General features: G+C 45.2%; 2 protein-coding genes across 4 annotated transcripts in view; both read left to right on the top strand.

Annotated features, from left to right (window-relative positions):
* Positions 1-9,552, top strand: part of LOC134017837 (obg-like ATPase 1) — a 38,580-nt gene extending 29,028 nt beyond the window's left edge. The window contains exons 8-11 of the mRNA XM_062457910.1: positions 2,953-3,093; positions 3,686-3,782; positions 5,998-6,120; positions 8,542-9,552. Coding sequence (XP_062313894.1) covers positions 2,953-3,093; positions 3,686-3,782; positions 5,998-6,120; positions 8,542-8,643 — 463 coding nt within the window. The 3' untranslated portion in view covers positions 8,644-9,552. The remainder of the gene's footprint in view (positions 1-2,952; positions 3,094-3,685; positions 3,783-5,997; positions 6,121-8,541) is intronic.
* A 4,137-nt stretch (positions 9,553-13,689) lies between these two features.
* sp3a (sp3a transcription factor) lies at positions 13,690-20,494 on the top strand. Of its 3 annotated transcripts, none has more exons than XM_062457866.1 (7): positions 13,690-13,848; positions 14,128-14,225; positions 14,404-14,484; positions 15,020-16,253; positions 16,692-16,878; positions 18,226-18,422; positions 18,862-20,494. In XM_062457866.1, exons 1-7 carry the CDS (start codon positions 13,842-13,844, stop codon positions 19,146-19,148), a joined length of 2,091 nt encoding a protein of 696 aa, XP_062313850.1. In that variant the 5' UTR covers positions 13,690-13,841; the 3' UTR covers positions 19,149-20,494. The 3 variants fall into 3 exon arrangements, with proteins under 3 accessions (XP_062313850.1, XP_062313849.1, XP_062313851.1); XM_062457865.1 differs by having other exon boundaries at positions 14,395-14,484; XM_062457867.1 differs by lacking the exon at positions 14,404-14,484.
* Positions 20,495-22,814: the final 2,320 nt, after the last annotated feature.

Below are 22,814 nucleotides of genomic sequence, written 5' to 3'. Positions count from 1 at the left end.
TCTGAGAAAGGTTATGTTATACCAGTCTGAGAAAGGTTATGTTATACCAGTCTTAGAAAGGTAATGTTATACCAGTCCTCTGACTGCCTGAATATTACAACATCCTGAGTAGGGTTCACTGTTATTATTGCACACATTATAAACGCTGATATTGATAATAATACTTATTTATGAATATGTGTGTGTGTTTTTGAAGTGTGTTTTTCTTTCAAATGAATTGTCTTAGGAGGTGTGTTCAGTGGGAAATTATGTCTGTTTTATTTTTCTACAGATTATTTTTCCTCTCTGAATTGGGAGCTCTAAAAGCAGCACAAACATGACTTGTTCCTCAGTCTTGTTTGAGCCTTTTAGGCGGTGAATGATTAGCAGAAATAATGTCCCTGTCAACCTTAATCACATTAAAATGTGGTTAACATTTAATTTTTCCCACTTGATATGCAAAAATTTCCACTAGATTTGCAGTGAAGGCCATTGAAATTCCATTATAAAAAGAATAAAAATTTCAGGCATCATTTGTTCGAGGACAGAGATCTAGACCAGAAAGTGCTGAATCTTTCTATTAGCAGAGCTGTGAGAGACGGCTCCCCACACTGACATATAATGGGACAGTGACAAGACACACTCTCACACACTTACACACACATTAAATTTGTCTTTCTATTCCCTCTATAATTTCTTAAAAATTAATTTGATAATTTGACATGGGTGACAGTCGGTGACACTGCTTTTACAAACTAGACAAGCATTCTCTTTTGAGATTTTTCAACAAAATGTAATACCTGTTTAAAGTGTTTATGTTTTTAAAAGCGTGTGTTATTTTCCGGTTAGGTCTGATAAGAGAAGAACAGGCAACAGAGAGACATGGAGAATATCAGACATTCTTTTCAAATGCCTGGTGGCCCAGACTGAGAAAAACATATTCTGGACATCGAGCTACATTGTCCCACTGCAGTGCAGACAACTTCTGACCTATTAGCCCCAAATCCTGAGACACGAGGGACTGACTTAGTGTGACACATTTTGAATCATTATTTGGAAATGTATGCACAGCTGAATAGATCCACTTTTTTTATTTGAACAGAAGGCAGAATAGCTCTGTTTGGGCATTAACATTTATCCAACTCAATTGTCAACACTCTGAAGAGTGCAAATAATTGGAGAGGATGTAAATACAAATTGCAAAGTGGCATGACTGGACGGTCGTGAAGTTAGCACAATTGGTTTTGGCCGTCGTGTTGACAGAGCATCAAAGCTCTTAATTGACAGTGCTGAGTTGGGAGAAGGGGGTGTGCCTTGTTCCTGTAGCAAGGTGTGTGTCTGGTCCTGTGTCACTCAGCACAGGAAACCAGAGACCCCGGCGCTCATTTGGCACTCACGTTCCCCATCTCAGATACCACATTATTAAAATCGTCCCTCAGCCCTCAACCAGGGGCCTCTTTGTTACTTGGCTGGCTCGACTCAGCTCTGTCAAGTCTTCACCAATTACAGTCTCAGGTACAATGGTCTATTCACCGGATCACAGCCCTTGACTGGTGTGGGGAGAGTGATTTGTGAATCATTATTCAGCCGCCTGTAGCGAACGCGATACCTGAGGAATGCAAATAACGTGCCACCGAATAGACGTCCGTGTTCCTAAAAGTGACAAACTACAGCTGTTATTATCTCAGATTGGATTTTTTCCCTCTTGGAGAGGCAGTCATCTCCTCCGCTTTCAACTTTGAGGTTTTCCACTAAATGTAATTTTTCTTCCCTCCGCTCATCAGAAGTGGTGGCCAGCCATGGTGTAGGCTGTCAAATCTCAACTGTAGTTTAAGTGCATCACCACCACAGTGTTAGCAGGATGTGACATATTAGGCCTATGAAACAAAATAAATGGTTATGTTTACCAGAGGAAGCAAAGCCTGAAAGCTTCGGAGTCACACTAAACTGCCTCTCACATCTCCGAACACACCCCGAAAAAGCATGCAAGCAAACCGACAACGTTCTTTTTCTAGCTGCACGATAAACATTTGTTTCTCCATTTCGATTTTGATTGATTGACTGATTGATTGAAGAGGTGATCAGAGAGTTGATAAACCAGAGACTGTGTTATCTGAGGAGCTGTGGTATTGGAGAGGTGCAGTCACTCCACGGCTTTGATTTCACATGGGTTTTAAACAGGAAACTAGGATTACAGATAATAACAGGGAGCCCTAGATTCAGTCCAGCCTGTGAGCTTTGTCAGACTCACTGTGTGAAAATGGTTTTGTGTGATGCTGTTCTTTGGGACCTGTCCAATCCCAGGTTGAAAGCATGTGGGCTAATCTCATAATTGCCCGCCCCCCCCCCCCCCCCCATATTGTTCTGGCAGAGAGTTACCATTAACTGTGAGGATATCTTTGTCCTGCAATGTCAGGTGTCCTGCTGTGGTGCAAGGCACTGGAAAACTCTCAAAAAGCCTTAAAAATAGGAGAATGACAAAGAAGTGGGAATTGCCGCCTACTTAATATGTCCTGGCCTTGGGGGAAGGACTGGGATGGGCAGGAAGCGTGAGTCCCAGTCACTCGACAGGGAAGACAGAATCTATTTCTCATAAGTGGATTAAACATTAAACATGTCATTTAAGACCAACATATTTTCAGTGCATGAACGAATTTTCAACCAGCACTTGATAAACAAACTTATTCGCGAGTTAGAAACTAGTGAGGAATGAAAACTCTGTGACAAAGTGGAACAGAGTTAGAGAGAGGCGACCTTGATGGTGCAATCTCTACAAGCGACACGGTAAACAGTCACATGGCTGTGCCCATGAATATGCATATGCCAGCAGATAACAAGTACCACTCTGTCAGTCAACATATCCTCCTGTGTGTGTGTGTGTGTTTGTGTATATGTGCCTGCACATGTGTGTGTGTGTGTGTGTCTTTGTACACGTGTGTGCGTGCGTGCGTGTGTAAAATGTGCGCGTCGCAGGTTGGTGAAGATCAAGGAATGGGTGGACAGTCACGACCCCGGGGCCCTGGTCATCCCCTTCAGCGGGGCTCTGGAGAGCCGACTGCAGGACTTGAGTGAAGAGGAGAGGCTGGAGTACTGCTCTGAGCACAAGACACAGAGGTTAATTAGCATGCAGTCTCCTCGCACTTTATTATCAACCGTGTCCTCCACGCACTCGTTTAATTGCATGTGCTGATGGAATAATAAATGGCAGAGTAATTACCGTTATAAAGCAAGGATCCTTCTCTTTACGGAACAACTCAGTCAAAGGGGTTTCTTCTAAATTAAGTTTTTAACTGTCATCTGTCATCTGCAGGTATAATTATAACTTGGGCATTTTGGGTTTATTGTTCTCATGTGAAAACCTCTGTGGAGAAAAAGGAATTGTGACAGCAGATTTTTTTCCTCTCTGAGAGAGAGACGTCGGGCTGAATTCTTAAAAGTGCTAAATGAGTCGGCAAGCGTGCCAATTAATCACAGGAAAATCATGAGAGAATTGAATGTCCTATCTGAAACTAAGTGACCCATCTTAGTTATTTAATGAGTTGATATATTGGAATTAATGCGGTCTTGCCACAAAAGTGAACTTTTGCTACGAATCATATGGTCACTAAAACACCATAAAAAGCCCAGCCAGTTAGGTCTTGGTGTTTCTGTGGTGGGAATGTACATGGAGTCAATTGTCATTACTCTCTCTTTTCCATTCAACCAGTGTCCTGACCAGGATCATCAAGGCTGGCTATTCATCCCTTCAGCTCGAGTACTTTTTCACAGCGGGACCTGACGAGGTCCGTGCTTGGACCGTTCGAGTAAGACCCTACCCCTAACGCACACACACACACACACACACACACATACATACACACAGACACTTATATACACACACACACCGTTCCACCCTGCTGGGGACCGCACTGATATCACACACTTTCAACTTTGTCATGGTTGTGCTTTAGCTAGTCATTACAGGCCAAGGATAACTTCAATTACTGGTGTGCTGCTGAGCAGGAAAAGTGGGGGCCACATTGATTGAGGACGGCAACAATTGATTTTGTCCATTACGTCCATGAGAATGTTTCCATCCCGCGGTAGATCTGCCTGCCCTCCTCCTGCCTCTGGCGATAAGGAGCCTGTGCATTGTGCCTGCCTAATCTGTGTGACGGGGGTTGTCTGCGACGAAATTGATGTGGCTTTTCATTCGACCGTTTGTGGGCCTTGCCGCGGCTCCACCCCCTCCGTGTGTCTCAGTTTGCTGAGCCCGGCCCAGCCGAGAGCTGGGTGCAACTTGGGCGCAGGATTTACATCGATACAGATGTTGGCTGGGCGCGCTGCTATTGTGTCAATGTTTTGGACGGAATAAAAGGATTAAAGGCAGTTATAACAACGTCCTTGACTTGTCAGGAGCTACATGCAGAGGCAGTGGTCTGTCTCAGAACACGTGTGTGGTCTGTTTCAGAACACGTGTTTGGTCTGTCTCAGAACACGTGTGTGCCAGGTGTTTATGGCTAAATGCTAGTTTAGGATATGTGCAAAAGTGACATCCGGTTTTACATTAAAACAAGAGACCTCACATTGTATTGAGAGGAATATTATTACCAGGTCTAAAGGGATGAAGGTCTAAAGGGATGAAGGTCCCTGTATGACTGATGTCCTCAGTGTGTTATTAAAAAGTACTGGTTTATTTCAAAGACTTTCTCACAAACAGGCTTGTCTGCCTGACATAACTGATTGCAGACAGCCTTGATTGTGCGTGAGAGGCATTTAGTCAGGTAAGCATCAGTGAGTAACTATATTAACCCAATACATCTTGCATTGTAAAAACTACAGCCTGTAACGTACTGCCCCGGAGGTGTTAGCATGCTTTATTAGGCAGCCTTGAGGTGAGAATTATCTATCCTGCTCTGCATGGCCCTTAACTGGGACGAGGGGGACCTCTTGTAATGCGGCATATGAAAAAAAAAAAAAACGAAAATCACCCCCTAATCTATTTTTCTCCACCTAGACAAACCTTGATGCTGATTAATGGTAGTTAAACTTACAAGCACTCTGTCAATGGGATTGCGTAGGGATGGTAATGTATTAGAGTCATTAAATACACATCATTCTTTTGGCATGAAATATGTTGACCCCAACCTGATTATATACATAATTAAAACTGCTCAACAGTTCGTGAGCGCAGAGATGCGGAGCAGGGGGGGAGAGGGGAGAGAGGGCCGGGCGACAGGCACGAGTCATCATGATGTCGAGTCATGTCACTTATTTGGGTCATTTGTCTTTTCCCCTCAGCATTATTTCAATGCATATAAATTGGCCATTTTATCACAGGCAGTTCTGCTGCTAAATGGGACTGAATGTACAAAGAATTTATAAACCTGTTAGAAACATTATTTTGTCCTTTTTGAATGGCCATCGGAAATGGCCAATTTCATACTTTTCTCCTAGCCGTTCAGCTGTGGTTACGGGGAGATTTAAATGCATGTCTGATAGAGGGAATTCACAATCTCTTTATTCAAAATAGTCAACTCACTGTACTAACAAGGGGAAAGGCAGCCACAATTTCCGACAACAGTTACACAGTGCGCTGCATACAATTTGATCCAACACAAAATTTGGAAATGATCTAAACTTTATTTGAAAATGGTCTGGTGTGATAGAGAAGTTCAGCCCACTGCAACACTGGCTCTCTTCCTTACGACCAGGGGCTGGAGTGGCAAGCCACAATGAGGCAAGATTGCCTGGACCGAAATCAATACAACCACGGAATGAGAATCAGAAATTGCTGGTGGGCATTGATAGCAGCACTGGGCTCTTATCGGACACCAGGCTGCCCTAGCAAGCCACTGACGAGTGGAGAGCTATCCAAAAATCAGGACCGAGGCGAAAATACCCCCCCTGCTGAACACCCCCCTAGCGATACGATACTCACCTCACCTCGCTATCAAACACTGTGTCAGTGCTGTAATCCATCTTCTCCAAAACAATTCAGTTACCTTGTGTGTCCTCTCTCTTTCTTCCACCTGACAGAAAGGAACCAAGGCTCCACAGGCGGCTGGGAAGATCCACACAGACTTTGAGAAGGGCTTCATTATGGCGGAAGTAATGAAATTCCAGGATTTTAAAGAGGAAGGCAGTGAGAACTCTGTCAAGGTGAGCGGTCAGGGTGTAGAGCGGAGATGAGGGGGACGCCTCTTGTGATCAGTGGAGCTGACAGTCACCGCACTGCTCCAGCTGCACACCACTCCTTACCTTTACCCAGGGGAAGAAATTACTGCACACGTTCCAGCGCCACACCTGACAGGCCAGGCACCTCTGTCTCTAAATACTGCCATCCTCCTCCAGCTGTGCATATCTTCATCCCAATCTGCCTTAACTGGCTGGTGGTAGGCCTGTTCCACCAGACAGCTCTCTCTGAAGAACAGCAGCTACATCTTTCCCCTCTCCAGGCATTTATAAGATCTATAGAGTCTGTTAGCTTTAGCGCTCCGCGCTGGCAAAACCCCAAGCAACTGTGGCGCTGTGACAGTGATATAAAGAGGCAGGTTAAATAAAGTGTGAAATTCTTTACATAAGGACTGTTTCACGGATGAGCAGCACAGAAATGTGGCTTGCATATCTTCTTTTATAACTGCCAGTGTTTGTTTTGACCTTTTTACTGGGCCCTGTCTTTTACACGGGCTCGTCTCTGTCAAACATAATAACTGTATTTCATGGTGAATTTGTGAAGACAATGGCTGGGTGCTAAATACAGCAGTTGCAGAATGCTAAAGCGGGTTTTTCGCAGGTGAGTAGTATGGTTATGTTTCAGGTGACAGTAAGACTTTGACCTCACCTGCGCATTCTAGTCTAGGCTCAGAATGAGGTAACGATTTACGACTTCCCATTTCTTTCCCCAAGAAGGCTCGGGGCACGGAGCAACATTCCAGAATGTTCCATGTCACTGTTGTAACTGTTTCCTGTCGTCCGCTCAGCGTGGCTCTGCCTGTCTGGCAGACTGCCTGTCCTGTGCTCTCTCCTGCTTTCCTGCAGCCGGCAGGACGGGAGCGTGTCGGTCGTTAGCTAGCGTCCTAAAAGGGGCCCCCTGTTTGTGCCGCTCCACCACTTTGTCTGAAAACGGCACGTCACGTGTCAGTAGCGACTAGCAAGTCATTCATAGTGGCGCTACGAAGAAAGTCTTACAAACACCATTAAACTTTACCACCGGCCAATAGCTGTTGACTTTTTCATTGGCATTAAATTGGGTCGTGTTCTTTCTGAGAGGCACCAAAGTAGAAGCCCATTATGTGTTTATCTGGCCATTGGAATAGGCCTATATAGATTAAACAATCAGGGGGAATGGGCCAAGTGGGAAACACAGGTTAGCTTGATCTCTACGGGGGTCTGTGAGGCTGTAATCCCTCTTTAGTCCTGAGGAGGAGGTTTGTGATCTGCTCTGGTCTGCCCTGAGAACCTGACATGCTAGATCCTGTTAATACCAAGAAGACCTCCCCTGCCAGACATCCACACTCTCCTGGGCAGGACAAATCCACTGGCAGCTACTCACACACTGCATTAAAATAACATTGTAGGGATTCACATTATGCTATTCAAAACAGGATGAAGAAAGAAGAAAAAAACACATCAAAATATATCTATTTTTGTATTCATCTATTCAGTGTATTTAATGGCTGTGTGGTGCATGGTCCCCAGCTCCTCCTAGCCTGCCAACAGAGGGTGAAAGCGTGCTGGTCTCTGGGGAGTTGGGGACTTGGCTATCTGGGGTTGAGATCAGAGCTGGAGGTCCTCACTGCATGCTCTCCTGCTAATCCTTTTCTGGGCCTCCTATGAACGTGAAATGTCTCTAACTACAGCATTAAGTCCAGTGCTATTTAATGCCAGTTGTGGGAATAGGGAGTGTGAATAGGGCCCGTGTATGGGGATATCGCATTATTAGTAATCATATCTGCTTAAGCCAAGCTTGCTCCTCCAGATGGCTGCTTTCAAGTGCAAATGAACCAGTTAGACGTGTCTGGTTTAATACATACTCAGGAATCACAAATAGCCATTGATTTTCTCCCCCTGTCTCCTTCTCCAACCAGTGTTTCTGGTGGTATTGAGCGTGGATTAAATGGTCTCCTGAGCCTTTAAAGGGACATTGATTCTTCTAATTAATTGTGCGCTGTGCAGAACCAGAATGCATAAACCCGTCCGTATTAGCACTTCAAGTCAATTATTTTGAGTTTGCCATTGAGGGGAACAAACACATCTAATGTACACAAAGAAATGTTGGGACTTAGTTTGTTTCTTTGAGAAGTGTGATGCTATAATGAAAGAGAGTTATTAACATTTTACTTGCACATGTGAATGGAAATTGACAGAGACAAGGGTTATCCACTCAGTGGGAATCTAAAAACCTTATGAATAAAACATGCTGTTGTGTGTGTGCGTGTGTGTGTGCCTGTGTGTGTGCCAGTGTTTATTTTTCAGAGAAACTGTCTGTATGGTTGAAGAGCAAGCAATGTGTGAGATGTAAGTTTGTATATATTTGAAAACCCTCATTAGTTTGGTTGATCTTTTTGTTATTTTTTACAGGCAGCCGGAAAATACAGACAGCAGGGCAGGAACTGCGTGGTGGAGGATGGGGACATCATCTTTTTCAAATTCAACACACCCAACCAGCCTAAGAAGAAGTGACCGACGAGCAGTCTGTTAACCCACAGACAGGACTGTGCTGCAGGAGAGGGTCTTCTCTTTGTTTCAGTGAGAGAGAGTGAGGCTTCGCGTCTTCATTGCTACCTGCCCACACGTCCCAGACTAACCTTCCCACAGTTATATTATCCCTGTTTGTTTGTTGTCCTGGAATATCCAGCCCTCTCCCTTCTCCGTGCCAAAGCGCAGGTCTACTAAACACTGACAGCTTTGCTATTTAAGATCAGGAACAGCCCCCCTCTCCAAATTGTAAGAGCATTTGAAGAAGCGCATTACTCTCCAGATACTTCATTAATCTCCATCACGGCTGGCAGCCGTGACACAGCTGACAGTGGGGACAATGCCACCTGCTCCTCTTCCCCTTCCACAGATAATGCATGTTTTACAGTAGCCCAGATGTCTACACTCAATAAAACATTTGACAAAACCAGGCTGTGTGTGTTTGGGGATGTCTGTATTGACTAGTGTGCAGCATGTGGAGGGTGATAGGAGCCCTGCCGACCACTGATTAGAGTATTAAAAGACACAGGTGACAGAGGCACTGGCAGCGAGGGGGCAACTATAATTGTATTTGTAAAGTGGATTTTTTCGAGGGGGTATTTTGTGGGACACTGATTATTTTGTACAAGAGAAATGGTCAGGTGAAATTATGTTTGAATTAACCTTTCCTCTCCAGTTTTCTGCTCGCTTATTTGGTCATGTTTTTTTGAGATACTGTATTCCAGGAGATTGCTTATTAATATGTGCTTTGTTATTATTCAGAGTGCTGTTACCTGGAATCACTTACCCAGATTTGACTGAAGGCTGCTTTTGTGCCATTTATGGTTGTCTCACACATTATTGAATTTATAAGACAAATTCATAATCTAAACTCACCCTCACACACACTCAAAACATTTGAACAATGTTCCTCACAAAAGTATTCACCCTTTATGATATTCCAAATGGCGCAATAAAAGTTGTCACAATTCAGGAGCGTAGCCCGAAAGCCATTCGCAGCCTTTTGAAGTCGTGCTTTTCTACCCTCTATACTTTGTGAGTGAGTGTTTGTGAGGCATTTATGCTGATGGGATGGTATGGCTGGGACTGCGACGCTGCAAAGTGAGATTGCATGCTCCACGGGAGTAAGAACACAGACCAGCAGATCAGCCTCCGCTGCTGAATATCTTGCCTCTATTAATACCCCCCTCGCCGCAGAGAACAAAATGGCCTTCTGATGGGAACGAAAAAGATTGAATAAAAATTGTCATTTTAAAGGAATGGTATTGCATGCACAAGCGGTAGAAATCATGTGTTTATGAAACAAAGGCTGTACTATAACACTACAAAGCACAGTGTTTGGCTTGGAAATAAAGTTGAATTGCTGTCTTCAAGGTGTAATGACGAATAGATGAATCAAAAATAGGATAATGCTAGTTGGTACATGATGGAATGCAGTTCACTGTCTCAAGACGTGTGTATTGTAATTTGGGAATACGGCAGCAGGTTGTAAAACCTGTCTTGTTACTTGCTTGTTACAGCCGCTGATTAAAATCAATCAAACTAACTTCATCCAGTAGCCCCAGTGAGCACTCGTTTGGAAAAGAACTAGCTTGTAGCTATTATAGTCGTCCATGTACTTCATATTTCGTATTCTTCTACAGTTGAGGGCGTTGTAGGCTTATTGTCTAAGTGAAACCATGAAGCTCCTCTGGGGAGCACAGTGGGGGCAAGAAGTAACTCTTCTGAGGCGAGAGTGGTGCTGGTGTTAGCCAAGCTCTAAAATCTCACACTGAAGTCATACATCTACTGGAGTTTTGACAGGTTGTTCTCTGCGGTCTGGCTCTGTGTTTTGTTTTTCATGAGGTGACAGTAAAGTTTTTAGAAACTGTAATGAAGCTATTTAGAATCATGCAGATGTACCCTCTGAGACAAAACACCATAAAAGTCCTCTAGTCTTTAATCATGTTATAAGTAGGCTGTTATGGGGTTTAATACTAACAAGCTGGCTATCAAAGGACCGGAGCAGAGCACATTTGATCTCCCTTTATGAACATGAACCAGTCCTCTGAGCTACGATGCCCTAGTTAACATTTAGTAGTAATATAAGCTGCAGCGTACTGTTGAAGTAAAGATTCAGAGATACCGTATGTATCTGGTTGGGCCTTTCTCATTTTGCTACAAACCTTCTGTCAGCGTCATCAATCAAGTGGTGCCCCCCCCCCCCCCGCCCCCCCCGAGCCTAACCACGATGGCAGTTGACCAAGAATGGCAGACAGAGATCCAGAGAGTACGCACACTAAAGGCTGAGGCCTGCTTTTGTACCATCACACCAACATTCTTCGAGAATTCAAATGTATTTAGGGATGGTAGAGATAGATAAACAAACACGTAAATAACTGTGACGTTTGTCAGAACACACAGTGGCCACACCAGTGGAATTATGGATGCCATGGATACGGCAGTGGTGTTTCATCCTGAAGTATTGATCCGAGCCACTTTTAAAAATAAACAGCACAGTAAAACACTCGGCAGTTACCTCGACGAATCAAGACGGCCTTCTCTGTATTAACGTGCAAAATGAAATACATCTGTTGTAATAAATGGCCTGATGAAAGCAGCCTATCTCTGTCTGCGTTCAGCACAGTGAGAAGGACAAGCACATCGTAACTGCAGTCACCTTTAGAGTAATGAAGCCAACTGTGCCATGGAGAATGAAAACGATGAACATTTGGTGTAATCTTAAGAAAGTCTCCATGCAACTTTCTTCCTGGTTACCACCTCTTTGTATGTCCAAGGGTGTACATGAATTGCTCAAGATGAAAATATAGTTTGTTTCTGTATCAATAGAAACTATGCTTGATACATTTTTCCAACATGCACTACTGTGTCTCCAGCAATTAATTGTGGCGGGGTCATCCATAGTCATTAAAATGCACTTCAGTTTTTTCCCCCCACAATATTTTGCAGTGGTAATACGATTATTTACATTTCCTTGTCTAACAAGCAGCCCCGACGTAAAACATGAGAATCAAGGCAACTACTATGTACACGTGTGTGTACATGGAGAGGATTCAACATGTCACACATAGGAACGCAGTGTTCCCCTGTTCTTACAGTGGGTATTGATGCCTCTCTCTCCGAACATGTCATCGAAATGCATTTGGTATTCTGTCCACACGTCGCACCGTTTTCAATTTTCCCTCTGAGGCCCCATTTGCCGTGTCCCTCGAGGTGTCTCCAAGCAGGCAGCGGCTCTCCATGGGGTCAGCGCTCCCTCGGACCGGCCCTCAAGACAACAACTGTCAATATGTTAATCCTTCACCCTCCCAGAGCTGCCACTCTGTGTTCCCTCCTCCTCACACCATGGCCTGGACAAAAACACACTCTGCTTCTGCTCTGTTGCTGTTGATGTGGTCCTCACTTCACACAGCGATCAGGAAACAGTAGTATCGTACGCTGTAGTAACAGAACTGACGCAGGGTCAACATTAGTTTCATCTCAGCATTGTGTTTGGGCATAAAAAGGTACTAAATGTGGGCGCACAGGTTCAGAGTACTTTATGTACCAGATATATTCCTGTTGAGATCTCTGTCTATTGTATTGTGTCCTCATCGCTTTTCAGGAACACCCACAGGGTACATTTAGTCATTTAGCAGACGCTCTTATCCAGGGCGATAAGGGTAATTGCCAGAGAAGGTCTTCACAGGTCAACAGCAGGTGTGCAGGGCAGTCAATACAATCCGATGCCTCACATTTTGCTGCAGTTTCCAACTCACACTTTAGATGTACAAAGACGGCAATTAGCTGTCTTCCAACCTATGTTCTCTAGGATGTTGGATTAGATGTTGCAATTAGGATATACATTTGACTTTTCCCTTTCACCTGGGGGTCTGTGTTAAAATTGCTGATAAGATTCGAAGGGCTACTGAAGTAAGACAGCCAGAGCTTCAAGAATTTCTAAAGGCTGTTTCCGTGGGCCTGTGTTTACCTGACACTTGGATTGACAGCAGAGTGATTGGAAATATCCACCATTCAGTGCCGTGAGCTTCTGAGTGCCAGGAAAGTGCTTTTGTAGTCTGGCTGTAATGGGCCAAGTTTGAATTGAAGGTTGAGAGAAATGGCCTCACTCTGGTTGCTTTCTGAGGAACTGACACACCACAAATAATACTCGGAAGTGAAGGCCTGATAGCGTCAGAGACATGGCAGACTGTATGACACACTCGTTGGTTCTAATTTCATTGCAATTTTGCTTACAATAAAGTATGCTCATTCAGTTTGAATGAGACACCATCAAGTACATACTCATTTTAAGAGTCCATTCATGGAAAACATTTGCCATTTGCTGCAGGAAGAAAGAAAAAAAGTCACGTTTAATGATTTCTCTTCCAGAGTAAGAGCAGTATTGGGGTAAATAGTAAATCATACTAATTCATTAACACTGTGATAGTTTCAGAGCACATTCCTGTAAGCTACATGCATGCAATATTATCAAACCACAAAAGGGAAGATTTGTGTATTGATTTTTCCCATTCGACATATCTACATCGTGACAAAAGAGCAGCATGAATGCAGGTCTAAGCAAAGCAATCCATCCTTTGGCAAGAATGATCAATAACTCAACTAAATTGATGGAAAATAATGGTCTATGTTTTGCTTTTTAAAAAATGCATAAAAATGAGTGCAAACTATTATATTAGGTTACATTGAAAGTTCTGTCATTTTCTCCTTTGTTTCCAAACAGCATTTGCATCTTACTGGCTTACAACAGACAAGTGTGTTGTGGATGCACATTTTGAAACTATCAATTTATCAAATACAATTCATACGGACACGATACAACTTAAATAATCCATTTACAAACTGGTCAAAGCCCAGTTGCAGAATGGATACAAAGCCATCAAGTGGAACAATGATAAACAGGAAATGTATTACTCAGAAAATGACTGTCATACATGTGGACAAATGAGAACGCTGAGCATAATCAAGGTAGCCAATTGCGTGTGAGAAGGACGGAGGGATTTCCTGTACATGACGCAAAATTCTCAGTCAATCTTTCTGGCCCCACCCTTTGTGTTCCCCATACCGTCAATCAAAATAGAAAAAAATATACTGGAATTACCGATTGCAGCCCAACATCGACTAATATAATCATGTCTGGAATGTGATAATACAGAGTTTCTCCGAATTAAAAAAAGCACGCAATGACTGGTATGTACATCCGTCCTAACATCATCGTTCCGTTTGTGCACAGTTTGAGTCAGCTCGCTTGCAGCACCACTAGCTAAGCAAGCTAGCCAGCAAACGCAAGCCCTCTGACTTTGTTCATCATCAACTTCACATACAGCGACTGAAACGGAGGCTTGCAGTGTGTTTCGTTTGGCGAATCATGAAGCTGTTGTTGTAGATTTCCCTTTGGTTACTCAACTCGCTAGCTAAAGTTATCGGGTTTGTTATTGCTGTTTCCCTCTTGCTGTGCCCTCGCTGCAGCCCCAGAACAGCCAGTGAAACAAGAGGAAATGGCTGCCTTGGAGGTGGACAGCAGTCAATGCGACTTTCTGCAGCAGGACGATGGCAGAGGAGATCAGGTACTTTTACGAAATAAACCTCCTTTGCTTCTCTGTGGTGTTGGTAAGTGCGTGGTGCTTAGTGGAGTTCACACGTTATAATATTTGTAGTGTAAAGTCGAACTTCCTGTGTGGCTCCGGACTAACGGCCACCCACTTTCTTCCTTTTAAACCCGCCCATTGTGGGTAGGACATTCAGCCGTCACCGCTCGATATGCTGGCAGCTACCTGCAGCGAGATCGGGGATAAAGAGGGGGATAAAGGTGCTGCCGCTGTTGTGGTAAGTCACCACCTCTGAAAACGAATAGACTACCCGTAATCATCCATTACACTAATCAAATCAATGCAAGTGGTGGCGGTACTGTATGTTGGCCTGTTGGAGAATGAGATTCCCAAAGGCATCCCAAACAGTAGGGGCTTTCATTTGGATTGCACCTTATCAAACCCATTATATGGCGAGTCACCGGGGTTCATCAAACCCGTTTCAAATTCTTTCAAATGAAGTAGCTTTCTCTCGCGTATCGTGTGAACTAGCAGCACCAGCTCTTACAGTTGTGTTCTTAAAGAATGAAACATTCTCATAAAATATGCGCTTACTGCTGAAACCCTTGTAACTGATCTGTAATGCATGTTTCAACTGGCCTTTATAAAATATAGGGCATGTCTTGATTTAGAAAATGTACTCCTTTGTGTATTTGACTAATTATTAATTATATCAGACAGAACGGCACGTCTTCATTTCATCAGATAACGTACGCTACCTTGGTGAATTGTCAACGTGCAATGTCCATGAAACACCTTGTTTTCCCCCCCAGACAACAGACCTCACATCCATACAGTTAACAGGAAGAGACAGATGGGAAGTTTTAACCACCACGTCAGGAGCGAAGGACGAGTCTGGTATGATGCAAGTCTCCAGCCAGGGCATCGTGACGTCCAACGGACAGTACGTCCTTCCTCTCCAGAACCTCCAGAGCCAGCCCATCTTCGTGACGTCGGGTTCCGACGCCTCCTCCGCCAACGCAGTGCCAAACATCCAGTACCAAGTGATCCCTCAGCTCCACACCTCGGACGGACAGCTGAGCTTCTCCACGGCGACCGTGGAGGGAGCCACCCTGAGCACTGACGCCACGGGCCAGATCCAGATCTTGTCTGACGGGAACCACAGCTTGGGCGTGACCTCGGCGGAGGACATCCTGTCGAACAACCACAACCTCATATCACAAACGGGTCACGTCCAGCAGATCCAGGGAGTGTCTATTAGCGGCTCCGCCTTCAACAACCAGGGTCAGGTTGTCACAAATGTGCCTGTGGGGTTGCCGGGGAACATTACCTTTGTACCCATCAACAGTGTGGACTTGGACTCTCTAGGCCTATCCGGGGCTCAGACTATAGCGACTGGCGTCACCTCCGATGGGCAGCTCATCATGGCTGGACAGCCTCTAGACGGGTCAGAGGGGATGGACAAGACGGGCGAGCCGCTCTCGGGGAGCGACTCGAACCCCGACATGTACGTGCCAACGTCCTCCACCCAGTTGCCCGACGTCATCAGTGACGCGGGCGTGCTGACCCAAGACGAGCAGGGGGACCCCGGCTCGGCCGTCCAGGACGGCTTCCTGCAGCAGAACCAGGTCCACGGCCTCCAGGTGTCCTCGGGCCAGCCCGTCATCCAGCTCCAGCAGGTGCCTGTCCAGACCAGCGACGGCCAGCTGGTGCAGTCAGTGGTGGCCGGGGAACAGACCCTGCAGAATGTCCAGCTGATCAACCCCGGCACCTTCATCATCCAGGCCCAGACGGTCACGCCCACGGGGCAGATCCAGTGGCAGACCTTCCAGGTGCAGGGCGTGCAGAACCTGCAGAACCTCCAGCTGCCCACCACCCCTCCCCAGCAGATCACGCTAGCGCCCGTCCAGACCCTGTCCCTGGGCCAGGGGGGAGCGCTGGGCGCAGGCCAGGTCAGCATCAGCACAGGGCAGATCCCTAACCTGCAGACGGTGACGGTCAACTCCATGGCCCAGTTACAGGAGGGCGACATGGACAGCCCTGGAGGTACGTGGTGTTTCATTCCACGAGAGCGCGTCGCATATTTGATCGAACGCGCCTCTGTCAGGTGGCTGAGCGGTGAGGGAAGCAGGCTAGTAATCAGAAGGTTGCCTGTTCGACTCCCGGCCGTGCCAAATGACGTTGTGTCCTTGGGCAAGGCACTTCACCCTACTTGCCTTGGGGGAATGTCCCTGTACTTACTGTAAGTCGCTCTGGATAAGAGCGTCTGCTAAATGTAAATGTAATGTATCCGCACGGTCATTGTCGAGTCTGAACGGGGAGTTTTGAATGTGTCGCTACGCTTGGCGCCAGGAGATCAACGACGAGCAATAAGGGGGGAAACAAACCGATCAGCGTGTCTTTCGCTGACCTGTGTTGTCCTCTCTCGGTTTGGCCGATACGGATGTTGCCGTGTGAACGGATTCCTCTCGCTCTCCCCCACAGACATCCAGATAAAGGAGGAGCCGGACGCGGAGGACTGGCAGCTGGGCAGCGACTCCACCCTGAACACCAGCGACCTGTCCCACCTGCGCGTCCGGCTGGTGGACGAGGACGAGCAGCTGGGCCAGGAGGGGAAGCGGCTGCGGCGGGTGGCCTGCACCTGCCCCAACTGCAAAGAGTCGGGCGGGAGGTGAGTGAGCTGACCCTGACTGATGGTGTTTCTGTTGTGGTTTTTTCCCGCTGTGTTGGTGTTTCTCAGAGGTCTGATGGTGTTTCTGTTGTGGTTTTTGCCCGCTGTGTTGGTGTTTCTCAGAGGTCTGATGGTGTTTCTGTTGTGGTTTTTTCCCGCTGTGTTGGTGTTTCTCAGAGGTCTGATGGTGTTTCTGTTGTGGTTTTTGCCCGCTGTGTTGGTGTTTCTCAGAGGTCTGATGGTGTTTCTGTTGTGGTTTGTGCCCGCTGTGTGGGTGTTTCTCAGAGGTCTGATGGTGTTTCTGTTGTGGTTTGTGCCCGCTGTGTGGGTGTTTCTGTCAGAGGTCTGATGGTGTTTCTGTTGTGGTTTGTGCCCGCTGTGTGGGTGTTTCTGTCAGAGGTCTGATGGTGTTTCTGTTGTGGTTTGTGCCCGCTGTGTGGGTGTTTCTGTCAGAGGTCTGATGGTGTTTCTGTTGTGGTTTGTGCCCGCTGTGTGGGTGTTTCTGTCAGAGGTCTGATGGTGTTTCTGTTGTGGTTTGTGCCCGCTGTGTGGGTGTTTCTGTCAGAGGTCTGATGGTGTTTCTGTTGTGGTTTGTGCCCGCTGTGTGGGTGTTTCTGTCAGAGGTCTGATGGTGTTTCTGTTGTGGTTTGTGCCCGCTGTGTGGGTGTTTCTGTCAGAGGTCTGATGGTGTTTCTGTTGTGGTTTGTGCCCGCTGTGTGGGTGTTTCTGTCAGAGGTCTGATGTTGTTTCTGTTGTGGTTTGTGCCCGCTGTGTGGGTGTTTCTGTCAGAGGTCTGATGGTGTTTCTGTTGTGGTTTGTGCCCGCTGTGTGGGTGTTTCTGTCAGAGGTCTGATGGTGTTTCTGTTGTGGTTTGTGCCCGCTGTGTGGGTGTTTCTGTCAGAGGTCTGATGGTGTTTCTGTTGTGGTTTGTGCCCGCTGTGTGGGTGTTTCTGTCAGAGGTCTGATGGTGTTTCTGTTGTGGTTTGTGCCCGCTGTGTGGGTGTTTCTGTCAGAGGTCTGATGGTGTTTCTGTTGTGGTTTGTGCCCGCTGTGTGGGTGTTTCTGTCAGAGGTCTGATGTTGTTTCTGTTGTGGTTTGTGCCCGCTGTGTGGGTGTTTCTGTCAGAGGTCTGATGGTGTTTCTGTTGTGGTTTGTGCCCGCTGTGTGGGTGTTTCTGTCAGAGGTCTGATGGTGTTTCTGTTGTGGTTTGTGCCCGCTGTGTGGGTGTTTCTGTCAGAGGTCTGATGGTGTTTCTGTTGTGGTTTGTGCCCGCTGTGTGGGTGTTTCTGTCAGAGGTCTGATGGTGTTTCTGTTGTGGTTTGTGCCCGCTGTGTGGGTGTTTCTCAGGGGATCCAACATGGGGAAGAAGAAGCAGCACATCTGCCACATCCAGGGCTGCGGGAAGGTGTACGGCAAGACGTCTCACCTGCGCGCCCACCTGCGCTGGCACTCTGGGGAGAGGCCGTTCGTCTGCAGCTGGATGTTCTGCGGGAAGAGGTTCACGCGCTCCGACGAGCTGCAGAGACACAGGAGAACCCACACAGGTGCGATCCCTGCGCCCCCCCCCCCCTCCCTGCACCCCTCCTTCCCTCCCTCAGTATTTAGCACATTTGGAAAGCTCGCACCAAATACATGCTGTGGTGTTATAAGTTTCGGGTTGTTGTTTTTTTTCCTGTTGAAATGCATGAGCCTAGCCTAACGGTGCCCAAACAAAAAATGGTTAGGACGGATTTTCTGAGAATCTCTCATTATCACCCTCCAGACACGATTATTGAAATGTATTTATCACCCATGTGAAATGATTCTTGTTCTATGATCGTGCAGATGATGTCACAAATCGACACTATATAGGGCCACTCCATTTTATTGTCTGTAGTTTTATATAGATGTACCGTGCAGATGTCTCTATATCGTGTACATTGGTGACGAGGTTGTAGCGTTGTGTATTTCCTCGTTGGTGACCGTGTCCCATCTCCCGTACAGGAGAGAAGAAGTTTGTCTGTCCGGAATGTTCCAAGCGCTTCATGCGGAGCGACCACTTAGCGAAGCACATTAAGACTCACCAGAACAAGAAGGGTGTGAACACTGGCAGCGCGGTGGTGGCGTCGGTGGAGTCTGCGGGCTCCTCCGACAGCATCACCACGGCGGGAGGCACCACGCTCATCCTCACCAACATCCAGCAGGGCTCCAACAACGCCCAGGACATCCTGTCCACCGCAGAGATCCCACTCCAGCTTGTCACCGTAGCAGCCAGCGCAGTCATGGAGTAGCTGGCTGTTCTCTCATGAACTTCTACAAGCCTCATAAACTCCCACTTGTTTTTTTGTTTTTGTATTATTCACACATGAATGAATATATATAAATATATATTATATTTTAACAAGGATAGGTAGTTCGTGTTCAATAGCAGTCTTTTTATCGTTGGAGGAGGGTAAACTAGCAGAAGTGGTTCCAAAATACTCAAACAGAAATGCCTTATTTTGTATCATATGTCGTCTGAAGGTGGGATGTTTGAATTTATACGTTGAAATGCTTGTTAAAAGAATGGTACATCAACGAAGCAATTGTCTATTGCCAGTCTAATGCCCTTATCGATGTGTGTTCTAATGATGGCTAGTCATGGTCAGGTCTTTGTCGGTTTGTTTTTGCTTCAAGTCCAGATGTGTCTTCATGTAAATGTTTGAATGTTGTTATACACCTATTGTGTTATGCATTTATGGTTATTTAGTGTCTTCCTCCTATTCCTATTGTATATGTGCTTGCCTAAACTATTGCCAAGCACCCCCCCCCCCCCTTTTATTTGCTCCCTTATACCTAAAAAAAGGTATAAAAACAATCATGTAAGTAATAGTTTTGTAATATAATTCCTCTTGGACATCTATGGTTCCTATCTGTTGTGATATGCATTTCTTGCAAATCAAGTATTTTGATTGAACAGCTATTTATAGTAGGCTTTGCATAGTGAAACCGATTTTGTGGTATCTCAAACTCCAAACTCTTTGAATGGCTTTTTCAATGTGTGATATAATGTTTAAACGTGTTTCTTTTGTAGAAACACAATTTCTAAAGGATTCACAACTATAGGCTGTGTCATTGTATCCAGAAGATCAAACAAAGCCATGTTTAGGGGTTGAATTGCCAAATTTGACTTAAATCTCAGGGTGATTTGTCATGCAGTACTGTGTGGTTGCACGTCAGCGCAATCTCCCCTAGTAGCTTCAAGCATGTTGTGGAAATGTGTTTTATTGATGGACCAAAAGCTGAGGTGAATTATGTTGTCACCATTTTACCTATGCTCTATGAAGGTAAGGATCATCAATGTAAGGATCGCTCAGTGACAACCCCTCCTATAATGAAATGACTTGGGCAAGAGATTCATCCTGTTGTACCTTGCTCAATCAGTCCTAGTAGACAGGTTAGACACGGTGTTGCTGACTGCTAGAAAGACAGTAGCTCTTTAACTGTCCTCATCAACTACCTTTTGATAATGGTCCTTTTGTATAATATGTTTTGTACACTGTCCAAGAAACTGTGTCGCTATGCTCTTTTACTCTGTAAATGTGTATGTTTCTGTCCCTGTCATACAACATTTCAATGAATTCAATTTTATTTCATTAATTTCCTTTTCGGTTATATATGTGTCTCTTTTCTCATAATTTTTGAATCAGAATTGAAGAAAGCAAAGAGTGTGCATTGTATCTAGGGCTGGGATGGTTGAATCTTGTGAAGATATATATTTTGTAACTCATTAATTTTGTGCGTCTGTGAGGCCAAACCGCTATTGAAGCAAATGATACCACATGTATCATATGATATAATGTCATAAACACTATTTTGACATTTAATTTTGCTTGTTTTTTTTGTTTAAATACCTCTATACTTTATGTTAGCTAGAGGTGAACATATAGGAATTCTCACAATCTCAAAAGATTAAACTCAATCTCATCTGTTCACTTATTATTTCACATTCATTTGATTATGATTTAATTGACCTTTATAACTTTTTTTTCTCAAAAAGTGCTAAATGGTTGTACAATGTCCACTTTTTGGAGGGCAGCTTGATATTTCATACTAAAATGACTAAACATTAAGAAAGTATTAAGTTGTCTTGTTTTGTTTTTTTCAATACCAGAAGAGGTTCTTTAGCTGAGGAGTAGATCATTCCGTCTATGCAGGAATGTTTCTTTGGGTCAGCCAAACTGGATGAAACATTCAGGATTATCCAGTATGTTTTTTGTCAGTACTTTATTGTCAGGTCAGATGAGACAACAGTTTCATGACCTTCTCGAGAAAAGGCATCAGTTCCATGTCTTGATATCAGTTTCGGTTTGCTGGCAGTAGTGGTCAGAGGGCTGACAGGTAGCTTATGATAGTTCAGCTCAAGGTTGTAATGAACGCCCTCCGCCAACCACTCCCCCGCCTCCCTGGGATAGCAGGCCAGCAGATGTCACTGCAGCCAAAGGAGCTGGAGGAGTCAGCTTGACCCTGTGACCCCTCCCTGCGGTGTTTCTTAGATGAAGGCTCTTGGGCCTGGGGGAGGTCCAAACCTCCGGTGAAAGACAAGTGAAAACCACGCAGTCGTCGCGCTTTTCCGCTAGAATACAAATTTCTGCTTCCTTTGAAAGTCGGGACGTAATAGCGCCATTCTATACGCGTCCTAACGGCACGAAGGCACGAGCCAGTTTCACCAGGAAAGACTGTCATCTTCGATTGAGACTAATGGTGAAGAAGTTCAGTGAACTTAAGCTGTGTTGCAACTAGCCCATCGCTGACAGTGCCTATCTCAGCCTGATATTTTCTTGGAGGATGTGATGTGAACCATCTCCCCTGTGCTGAATGCATATCATACCGGCGTTTCTTACCTAGTGCTGTCTCTGAAAGAGGTGGAAATGCCTTATATCTCTGTCACACTGATGAGAGTGCAAGGAACATAATTAAAACGCTGTGCAAAAGCCTTTATTTCACAAACTACTGAGTGAGAAGCACATGGTTTGAATCTCCGTCGATTTGCAGAAATCAAGAGTCATAAAATGTGGTCGAGAAATGTTAAAAGGACACGTCCATTTTGTGTCACTATTCATTTGCATACTTTAATGAATTCAATTCATTGTAATGCAATACCAAGTGCAGCACGAACACAGAATGACAGTTTGAGTTAATGAAATGTGTTAACGGTATCATCATTTACTTGTATGTTAATTAGTCCAATTAATTTCCCCCTGCTCGGTAATCCGAATATTGTAATAATCTTTTCTCCCCCTGCAGGAATGAATCCTGTGATACTCAGAGCTGAGGGACAATCTGCTCACAGAATCACACACTCCTGAACCCTGACACACAGCTGCTTTAGATGTTTAACTCTTGTGATATGTACGTTATTAATTGACAACATTAAAAGACTGCAACAGCTAAGGTTAGCTCTACTGAGCTCAACTGGGTGTTGACACTGGGGCGGAGAGGAGTCATGTTTCAGTAAGATATGTTTACAGGTATATTTAGGGAATGATAAAGGTATGTCAACATGATAATGATGCCAGTATATTTGTTCAGAGAAGTGGTAATGTGATATTCTTATTTAACACCTTCTGTGAGGTTTTTGATAGCAAAGGCAACATGCGGTTGTGTAAGATTGTTACTGCTCCCCCTGTTCTGTTTAGTCTGTCAGGGCATCAAATGTGGACCACAGTGTTGTCCAGGAGGGAGGTTTTTTTACCACTGATGGTACACTCCATGAACAGTGGTCCCAGGGTCTGTTAGCATATAAACTAGGTTTGGGGTAAATCTGGTGTAGATTTGGTCATTTTGAGAAGTGAGTTTACATACAAAATGTACCAAAACATTTATTCAAGTGCTGCTGCTGTTTTGAATTGATGGAACTGACAAAGCGAGTTGATAACCTGATATCAAAACAACTGGTGACAGTGGCCAGACACACG

This window comes from Osmerus eperlanus, chromosome 3 (genome assembly GCF_963692335.1).
Source record: "Osmerus eperlanus chromosome 3, fOsmEpe2.1, whole genome shotgun sequence".
Taxonomy (NCBI): Eukaryota; Metazoa; Chordata; class Actinopteri; order Osmeriformes; family Osmeridae; genus Osmerus; species Osmerus eperlanus.
Note: the sequence above shows the minus strand (reverse complement) of the source record. Positions and strands in the feature narration are given on the sequence as shown.